This window comes from Diaphorina citri, unplaced genomic scaffold, assembly GCF_000475195.1.
Source record: "Diaphorina citri unplaced genomic scaffold, Diaci psyllid genome assembly version 1.1 scaffold585, whole genome shotgun sequence".
Lineage (NCBI taxonomy): Eukaryota > Metazoa > Arthropoda > Insecta > Hemiptera > Psyllidae > Diaphorina > Diaphorina citri.
This window is the reverse complement of record NW_007378019.1, coordinates 8,262-18,632: the sequence shown is the minus strand read 5'-3', so window position 1 is coordinate 18,632 and position 10,371 is coordinate 8,262. Positions and strand designations below refer to the sequence as shown.

General features: G+C 26.0%; 2 protein-coding genes and 1 pseudogene across 3 annotated transcripts in view; all 3 read right to left on the bottom strand.

Moving 5' to 3' along the window:
* On the bottom strand, positions 1–1,976 carry LOC108252534 (annotated as a pseudogene). Its single transcript, XR_003391832.1, has one exon. The product of XR_003391832.1 is annotated as a cytochrome b-like (transcript).
* Positions 1–8,648, bottom strand: part of LOC113467915 (cytochrome c oxidase subunit 1-like) — an 11,469-nt gene extending 2,821 nt beyond the window's left edge. The window contains 1 exon segment of the mRNA XM_026824406.1: positions 8,612–8,648. Coding sequence (XP_026680207.1) covers positions 8,612–8,633 — 22 coding nt within the window. The 5' untranslated portion in view covers positions 8,634–8,648.
* LOC103510332 (facilitated trehalose transporter Tret1-like) lies at positions 3,161–6,833 on the bottom strand. The gene has a single exon (XM_026824403.1). The coding sequence runs from the start codon at positions 6,789–6,791 to the stop codon at positions 5,703–5,705; it is 1,089 nt and encodes a 362-aa protein (XP_026680204.1). The 5' UTR covers positions 6,792–6,833; the 3' UTR covers positions 3,161–5,702.
* Positions 8,649–10,371: the final 1,723 nt, after the last annotated feature.

The window sequence follows — 10,371 nt, the reverse complement described above, 5'->3', positions numbered from 1 at the left end:
TCGGAGTATCTAAGAATTTTATTTAGAAGAGTTATGCTGGTTCTTTTTTTTTTAGGTCCCTTAACTGAATATTTATTTTATTTTAAAGTAGGATTGGTGAGAGTTTCTATTATTGTTATTCGGGGAACTTTACCTCGTTATCGTTATGATAAACTTATAAATATGTGTTGAAAAATTTATTTGAGAGTAGTCTTGTTTTTGATATTGTTTTATTCTATTATTTCTCTATAGGGGTGTCGGTAGATTTAAGTTAAGCTTTAGAAAAAGTTTCTTGTTTTACTTTCAAGGTAAATATTTTGTATAAATTATAAAGCTATTTAAATAGATTGTCTCATATTTGTTGAGAAACGGGAAGTAAAATAAATACAAGAAAATAAGATAAAGTTAGTATTTGTCTAATTTTTACGTAGGGAATTTCAACAGGTTTTATTCCAATCCAAGTGAGTAAAATAAAAATATTAATTCATATTCAGAACAAGTGTTGAGTAATAGGGTAAAATTGGAAACCCTTATGGAAAGATGGGGGAAATAACATAAGTAATATTAAAATTAAAATTGATGAAATTAAAGCGATAACCCCACCTAGTTTATTCGGGATTGCTCGCAAAATTGAGTATGCAAATAAAAAGTATCATTCTGGTTGAATGTGAAGAGGAGTATTTAGAGGGTTGGCTGGGATAAAGTTATCTGGATCATTAAGTAAATAGGGATTATATAAAATAAGTATTAAAAATATGATTAAAAATATTGAATACCCTAATAAATCTTTGGTGATAAAATAAGGGTGAAAGGGGATTTTATCATTGTTTTTAGGTGTGCCTAATGGATTGGAAGATCCTGACTCATGCAGTAATATTAAATGGATTATAATTAATCTTGCTAGAATAAAAGGCAGGAGAAAATGAATTGTAAAAAATCGTGTAAGAGTAGGATTATCTACGGCGAATCCTCCTCATAGCCAGATAACTATTGTTTCTCCTAAGTAAGGGATAGCTGATAACAAATTTGTAATTACTGTTGCTCCTCAAAAAGATATTTGTCCTCACGGTAGAACATACCCTAGGAAAGCTGTGCCTATAGTTAAAAATAAAATAATAATTCCTCTTATTCAAGTTTTCTTGAGTTGTCTAGAGTTAAAGTAGATTCCTCGTCTAATATGAAGATAAATAAAAATAAAAAAAAACGATGCCCCATTTGAGTGAATAGAACGCAGTATTCACCCATTATTTACATCTCGACATGTATGAATTACTCTTTCAAAAGCAATAAGAATATTGGCTGAAAAGTGTATAGCTAAAAATAATCCTGATAGGATTTGAATTATTAACATAAGTCCTAAAAGAGAACCAAAATTTCACAGGATTGAAATATTTGAAGGTGTGGGTAAATTAATTAGAGAGTTGTAAATTGGATAAATTATTGTATCAGATTTAATTTTTGAGTTTATCATTAGTATTTTTTGCGCATTGGGCCTTTGGTCAGAGTTATTATATTAATAAAAATAATTAATGCTGTGAGTAAATAGATGAATATAAATATTGATATGTAAATATTTAAGGGTAAAAAGAGTTTAAAGAAATCAAAATTAATATTATCCAATAATTGAAAATTATCAGATATTGATAACTGAGTGGGAGTAATAAAAAAGACAGGTAGGGATAAAATTGTATAGATAACAGGAAGTTTTATATCTAAATTTTTAAATTGGACATTTGAGCTAATACTTGTTATGTATATAAAAAGAATTATTAGTCCTCCTACTATAATTAAAAAAATTGATATGGGAATTCATCTTGATATTGAGATAATTCGAGAGATAACGGATAAAATAAAAGTTTGAATAAGAATTAATAATCCTAAAGAAATTGGAGTAGAAATGAAAGATATAATTGTGGAAATATAAAATATAAAAAATAAAAGCAGTTTTAGTATGCCAGTAAGTAGTTTAAACAACAAAATATTAGTTTTGGAGACTAAAAATACAAAATGAGTTTTACTGATGCTAAAAACTATTATGTCTTTGATTTACAAGATCAATATTTTAATATAAACTATTTTAGCATTTGTTAGTATTTATTAGATGTTTATTTATATTTTATTTTGGGTTAAGTATGTTTTTTATATTTAAAAAGCATATTTTAATACTACTTTTAACTTTAGAATTTTTAGTTTTGATTATTTTATTAATATTAGTAAATTTTTTAATGAATTATATGTTTGATGACATAATTCTTATTTATTTTATTATTGTAATGGTTTGTGAAGCTGTAATAGGTTTAGTTTTACTTACATTGCTTGTTCGTAGTCATGGTAGAGACTATGCGAAGAGACTATTAATTTTTAGATGTTAGAAGTAGGTCTAGGATTTTTAGGACTTTTTGTGGTTATAAGTTGAGATTTAGTTGTTGGATCTCTTGTTTTTTTTATTTTATTTCTTTTATTGAATATAATAGAAAGAGGAGAAATAACAATTAAGTTAATTTTTGTATTACTGAGTTTATGATTAGTAATTATAATAGTTTTATCTGTAGAAAAATTTTCTAGGAGATTAGATTTATATCTAATTTTTATTTTTATACTGATTAGATTGTTTATTGTGTTTTATTCTGAAGCTTTAGTTAGATTTTATTTGAGATTTGAAATAAGTGTAATTCCTATTTTTTTAATTATTTTAGGATGAGGGTATCAACCTGATCGTGTTGAAGCTGGGGTTTATATAATTATTTACACGGTATTTTTTTCGCTTCCGTTGTTAATAGGAATTTATTATTTTAATATGGGACATGAGTTAAGGGGCATGCCCTTGGTTTTTATATTTTTATTAGCTTTTTTAGTAAAATTTCCTTTAGTGGGACTTCATTTATGGCTTCCTCGTGCACATGTAGAGGCACCAGTTTACGGTTCAATAATTTCAGCAGGAGTAATGTTAAAATTAGGAGGATACGGGATTATTAAATTAAGTTTTATTATAGGGGATTTTTTGTATAAGTATTCTTCAGGAATCTTAATTTTTAGTATTTTAGGTGGGTTAATTTTGACTGGTGTTTGTTTTGTTCAAACTGATATAAAAATACTAATTGCGTATTCTTCTATTGTTCATATGAGAGTTGTATTGAGAGGAATTTTAACAATAAAAATTAGAGGATTAATCGGTAGTGTATATTTAATGGTAGGACACGGGCTATGCTCCTCTGGACTTTTTTGTGTTTTAGGGTTAGTTTATAATCGTTCTTTAACTCGTAGTTTATATTTGAATAAGGGAATAATTAATATCATTCCTATCAGAAGACTTTGGTGATTTTTATTTTGTTCTTCAAATTTAGCTTTTCCTCCTTGTTTAAACTTGCCACGTGAAATTTTTTTATTTATTTCTGTTTTAGGGTGAAATTGACATTTCTTTTTAGTTGTGGGGTTATTAGGTGTTTTAAGTTCTATGTACAGAATTTACTTGTTTTCTTTCTCTCAACAGGGAAAGATATCTTTTTATTTTTCTTTTAAATCTTTTAATTTATATGAATGCATATTATTGAGTTTACATTGAATTCCCTTGAATCTGTTTATTTTAGATTTAAGAATTATGACTTTTTAATTGAAATAGTTTAAGTAAAATATTGATTTGTGGGTTCAAAGATTATAATTATTTCAATTTTGCAAAAAAGAAAATTTCATTTTACATTTTTTCTCATAACTTTAGTTTATGTTTTTTTATTCTTCCTGGTTGTTTATAATTTTGGTTTAATAAAGTTAATTTTAATTGAAATAGAATTAATAATAATTAATAGAGTGAGATTTACTTATATTGTTTATGTAGATTGAATATCCTTGCTTTTTTCTGTTATTGTAATAATAATTTCTTCTTTAATTATTGTTTACTCAAAGATTTATACGGGCAAGGAGTGCTACCGGTTTTTTTGGCTAATATTTTTATTTATTGTATTTATATTAATTATGATTTTTAGTCCGAGCATTGTTGGAGTTTTACTAGGCTGAGACGGTTTGGGAATTATTTCTTATTGTTTAGTTATTTATTATCAGAATACTGATGCTTATAACTCTGGGTTTATTACTGCTGCTAGAAATCGATTGGGAGACAGAATATTAATTTTAGCTGTAGTTTGATCTAGAATAGGAGGAAATTTTATATTCTGGGAAATAAATTCAGGTTTTATATTTTTTATTTTAGCATGTATAACAAAAAGTGCTCAGTTTCCTTTTAGAGCATGGCTCCCTGCTGCCATAGCAGCTCCTACTCCTATTTCTTCTTTAGTTCATTCTTCAACTTTAGTGACTGCTGGAGTGTATATAATAATTCGATTCTTTAATACTTTAATATTAGGAAGATTAAACATGTTATTAATAATTATTTCAATAGTTACAATTTTTATTGCTGGGTTTGGAGCTTTGGAGGAGTATGATATAAAACGATTAATTGCTTTATCTACCCTAGGCCAATTGGGTTTTATATTGTTTATTTTATCTTTAGGACATTTTGATGTACGTTTTTTTCATCTTCTTGTTCATGCTCTATTCAAAGCTTTACTGTTTATATGTGCTGGGTTTGTTATTCATAGAGGAATAGGAGTACAAGATTTACGTAAAATGGGTAGTTTAGGGAGAGATTTTGTTGTTGTGATTTGTTTTAATATTTCTGTGTTTAGCTTAATAGGTGTCCCCTTTACTTCAGGATTTTAGTCTAAAGACTCTATTCTAGAATTAACAAGATGTAGATACGGAGGTGTAGGGTTGGGGGTATTTATTTTAATTATAGCTCTAATTACTGTTACTTATAGAATACGTTTAATTTTATACTTATCTTCCTACTCTGGGTGAATTTTATGAGTAGCTGGGTCAAAAAATTTATGTTTATCTATTTTAACCTTAGCTTTAATTAATATTTTTTTAGGAAGTGTAATAAGTTGAAAACTCTGTGAATTAAATTTAATCAGATTGTCTTTTTTGGTGAAAATTACGCCTATTTTTATTGTTATTCTAGGTTGTATTTGAAAGGGAGATTTAATTTTAGGGGTTAAGTTAAAATTTTTATTAGCAACTTTATTTTTTCTATCTAGTTTAACTAAGAAGATAGGGCTAATTTCTCAAAAAGAACTAGTAAGAATAATATTATTAGATCAAGGTTGGTGTGAAGGGCTTATAAGTAATAGTAAAAATATTTCTTTAGTATTTTCTAAGTGGTTAAAATCTATAAGAAGACAAAATCCAGTTATCTTATTATTAGGAGTAACTATTATTATTATTTCTGTCGTGTTTTCAAGTAGTTTAAGAAGAACAAAATTTTGAAGAAATTTAAGTAGTACAAACTCTTGGAAGGTTATTCTTCTTTGCGGTGAAAGGGCAGTGTTTTAAGTAAACTACAAGAGGGGGGTGTCTAACAATAACTTGCTCCGAGATAGTTACCAGCTTTCTCTAAGACTCCTTGTAAAGGAATTTTTTTCAATTTAATTAGTAACAATAATTTGTCTCTTTTTGACTTCTTTACAATTAATAAGGAGCGTGCTCTGAGACTAGGTCGAAACTAGCTGTATTAATTACTTCTTTATTATCAGATTAACAGTTAAGTTTTTTTTAAGTGCAAATTAAATGTTATAAAAACTTTAATCCTATTTTCAGTTTATTGATCCTTCTTTTCATTCTAGAGTTAATCCAATAATAAGTAATATAATAAGTCTTGTTGATGATAATATTCAATTTACTATAATAATTTTTTGTTTAATTAAAGGTGATGGAAAAATGAGGGTAATTTCAATATCGAAAATTAAAAATATAAGTGCAATGGAAAAAAAGTGTAAAGAGTATGAAATTCGTGGTTTAGATATAGGGTCAAATCCACATTCAAATGGAGATGTTTTTTCTCGTCTTAATTGTTTATGACTGTTCATAATTGACTCTTGTATTTCAGCTAACGTTTTCTGCTTAGTCTCCATGAGATAAAAGTAATTAAATACAACCGAACAAAAGTGCACAGAAGAATAAATGAAAAATATCACATGTTGTCCTAAGGACTTAGTAATCAAAATGTGGAACTTGGTTGTGATGAATGAACCGAACGCAAGTGCCACTGAGGCACAGGATGATGCTTGACATCGAACATTGATAGGAAACAACTCGCTGACCAGAATGTTGGGCAGACAACCAATCCCATAATATGAAGCTGCATACAGTAATGTGGTTATGTAGGGAATGTATTGGAAATTGGGCAGCTCTCCTTGATATAAATAGAAAAGTCCAGTAGAGAAAGTTAACAAACATCCAAGAGCTGCTGAGAAACAGCTCAGCGGCTTCCTTCCCAAAATATCCATCAATGGCGCTTGCAAGAAGTTGGATAGGAACATGATGATCATAAATACGAGGATACACTGATCTGGACCGAAGTAGGCATTGTCCAGCTTAGGTAGCAAAGTAGAGGAGTAAGTTATCATGGAGGTAATTCCTCCCAATCTTTGGAATAAAGAGGCTGCCATAACCAAAGTGAAAGCTCTACGGTTCGACTTATTGGTCAACAGTTCCAAATAACCCGTCTTACTTTTCAAATCTTCTTGTGTTTTGTCCATGATGCTATTCATTTCTTCCATGACATCCTTTTTGTTTCCTCTGTACCACTTCAATGATTTTTCGGTTTTCTTTAAATTGTTTTTGGCAGCGTGGAAATGAGGAGTTTCTGGTACAAACGAGAAGAGTATGAAAAATATCACAGGAAGTATACTAAGTGCTATATTCAGGCTGTTGTAAGATACATGATTTCCTATCAGTAGAATAGCAAGAGTTCCAACCATTTGAAATCCGGACGGAATAGATCCCAACGCTCCTCTGATATTGTGCTCCTTTTTTTTTCTTAATTTATTAATTTAATTATTAGGTCTCTCTCCTAGTACTATAAAATTTTCAAATATTAAACTTTTTTTTAACCAATTTTAACATCGATTTTTTTTTGATTAAAAAAAAAATTAATACAAAAAATAATCTAATTTTATACCCTCATATTAAATTTTTATTTGAATTTTAATGTTTTTTTTTAACACAAATTTATTTTTTTTAAAAAAAATTTCCAATTTAAATCCTATTTTTAGTAAAATTAATTAACTAATTTTATTTAATAAAATAAAATTAAACTTAAAAATAAAAATTCTTATATGCAAAAATAATATTAATAATTTTTTTTTTTTTGTAAAAATCAATTATTAATTCTTATTTCTTGATTGTTTAATATAATTTTAAACTCATAGGCAATTTAGAGCGATGCCTGAAAAAGGACTATCTTGATGTGATAAATTATGTTAAATTTAACTCTCTCTATTTTAAATACATTTTTTAATATTAATTAAACCCTTGAATACCAAAAATTCATATGCAATAACACTAAAATGCAAGAAAAATAAGCTAATAATAAGCTATTGGACTCATAATTCAAATATAGAATAAATCTTTTTTCTAATAAAAAAAATTAATTTTATTTTCCCTACCTACATGTTATCGATTATTATATCTTTGTCCTCCTCCTCATGAATAATAATCTGAATAGGATTAGAAATAAATCTTCTTTCATTTGTATTTATCTTAATAAAACCATCAACATATTACTCCTTAGAAAGAACAATAAAATATTTTTTAATCCAATCCGTAGGATCACTAATTTTTCTAGTTACTATCAGAATTAACATAATTTATTTTAATGAAATATCAACAATTAATGCAATTCTTCCCCCTCTTGCATTAACTCTAAAAAGAGGTATGGCTCCCCTCCCTATTTGAACCCCGGATATTTTAGAAAAATTTAATTATTTTGGATTCTTACTTTTTATTACTATACAAAAATTAGTACCTCTTTTTATTATATACTCTTCATGAATATTCTTAACTCCTTGAATTTGTTTATGTAATTTAATTGTAGGAAGAATCGGAGGAATCAGACAATCCTCAATCCGAAAAATAGTAGCATTTTCTTCCATTAGAAATAGAGGATGAATAATAATAGCTCTTTCATATTCTCATTTTTTTTTTATATTATTTTTTTTTCTCTATTTTATTACCAACATAATAATTGTTGTATACATAAAAAAAACACAAAATAAATGATTAACACAAATTAAACCTCAACAAAAACAAGAAAAAATGTTTTTTTTCAGTCTTATACTATCATTAAGAGGCATACCTCCTCTTCTAGGATTTTTACCTAAATGAATAGTAATTAAAAAAATTTCTCTTTACGCTCCAACTATTAGTTTAACAGGAATTTTGTTTTCTCTATTCACTCTCTTTTTTTATATTAAATGTGCAATTACAACAATAATAAAATCCTCAGAAATAGCTAAGTGAAAAATAAAATATTCCCCTATTAAAACCTTCTTCCTATTTTTTATATTAATAAATATTATTTCCCCTCTTATATTTGTTTTGTTAACATAAAGTCTTAAGTTAACAAAACTAGTAACCTTCAAAGTTAAAATTATTTAAATTAGACTTTGAAAATTTTTAACACTGTTACCTCTGAATTTGCAATTCAAAATCATAATTGACTAAAAAATTTAACAAGAAAACAAAGTTTATAAAAGAATTTACAGTTCCTCGCCTATATCAGCCATCTTGTCTTCATGATATGAATTATAAGCACTAATCATAAAACTATTGGAACTTTATACTTTGTTTTCTTGTTAAATTTTTTAGTCAATTATGATTTTGAATTGCAAATTCAGAGGTAACAGTGTTAAAAATTTTCAAAGTCTAATTTAAATAATTTTAACTTTGAAGGTTACTAGTTTTGTTAACTTAAGACTTTATGTTAACAAAACAAATATAAGAGGGGAAATAATATTTATTAATATCAAAAATAGGAAGAAGGTTTTAATAGGGGAATATTTTATTTTTCACTTAGCTATTTCTGAGGATTTTATTATTGTTGTAATTGCACATTTAATATAAAAAAAGAGAGTGAATAGAGAAAACAAAATTCCTGTTAAACTAATAGTTGGAGCGTAAAGAGAAATTTTTTTAATTACTATTCATTTAGGTAAAAATGCTAGAAGAGGAGGTATGCCTCTTAATGATAGTATAAGACTGAAAAAAAACATTTTTTCTTGTTTTTGTTGAGGTTTAATTTGTGTTAATCATTTATTTTGTGTTTTTTTTATGTATACAACAATTATTATGTTGGTAATAAAATAGAGAAAAAAAAATAATATAAAAAAAAAATGAGAATATGAAAGAGCTATTATTATTCATCCTCTATTTCTAATGTAAGAAAATGCTACTATTTTTCGGATTGAGGATTGTCTGATTCCTCCGATTCTTCCTACAATTAAATTACATAAACAAATTCAAGGAGTTAAGAATATTCATGAAGAGTATATAATAAAAAGAGGTACTAATTTTTGTATAGTAATAAAAAGTAAGAATCCAAAATAATTAAATTTTTCTAAAATATCCGGGGTTCAAATATGGAGGGGAGCCATACCTCTTTTTAGAGTTAATGCAAGAGGGGGAAGAATTGCATTAATTGTTGATATTTCATTAAAATAAATTATGTTAATTCTGATAGTAACTAGAAAAATTAGTGATCCTACGGATTGGATTAAAAAATATTTTATTGTTCTTTCTAAGGAGTAATATGTTGATGGTTTTATTAAGATAAATACAAATGAAAGAAGATTTATTTCTAATCCTATTCAGATTATTATTCATGAGGAGGAGGACAAAGATATAATAATCGATAACATGTAGGTAGGGAAAATAAAATTAATTTTTTTTATTAGAAAAAAGATTTATTCTATATTTGAATTATGAGTCCAATAGCTTATTATTAGCTTATTTTTCTTGCATTTTAGTGTTATTGCATATGAATTTTTGGTATTCAAGGGTTTAATTAATATTAAAAAATGTATTTAAAATAGAGAGAGTTAAATTTAACATAATTTATCACATCAAGATAGTCCTTTTTCAGGCATCGCTCTAAATTGCCTATGAGTTTAAAATTATATTAAATAATCAAGAAATAAGAATTAATAATTGATTTTTACAAAAAAAAAAAAAATTATTAATATTATTTTTGCATATAAGAATTTTTATTTTTAAGTTTAATTTTATTTTATTAAATAAAATTAGTTAATTAATTTTACTAAAAATAGGATTTAAATTGGAAATTTTTTTTAAAAAAAATAAATTTGTGTTAAAAAAAAACATTAAAATTCAAATAAAAATTTAATATGAGGGTATAAAATTAGATTATTTTTTGTATTAATTTTTTTTTTAATCAAAAAAAAATCGATGTTAAAATTGGTTAAAAAAAAGTTTAATATTTGAAAATTTTATAGTACTAGGAGAGAGACCTAATAATTAAATTAATAAATTAAGAAAAAAAAA

What these genes read in the sequence shown, in the direction of transcription:
- LOC103510332 (XM_026824403.1), bottom strand. Translation starts at nt 6,791, where the DNA reads ATGGTTGGAACTCTTGCTATTCTACTGATAGGAAATCATGTATCTTAC.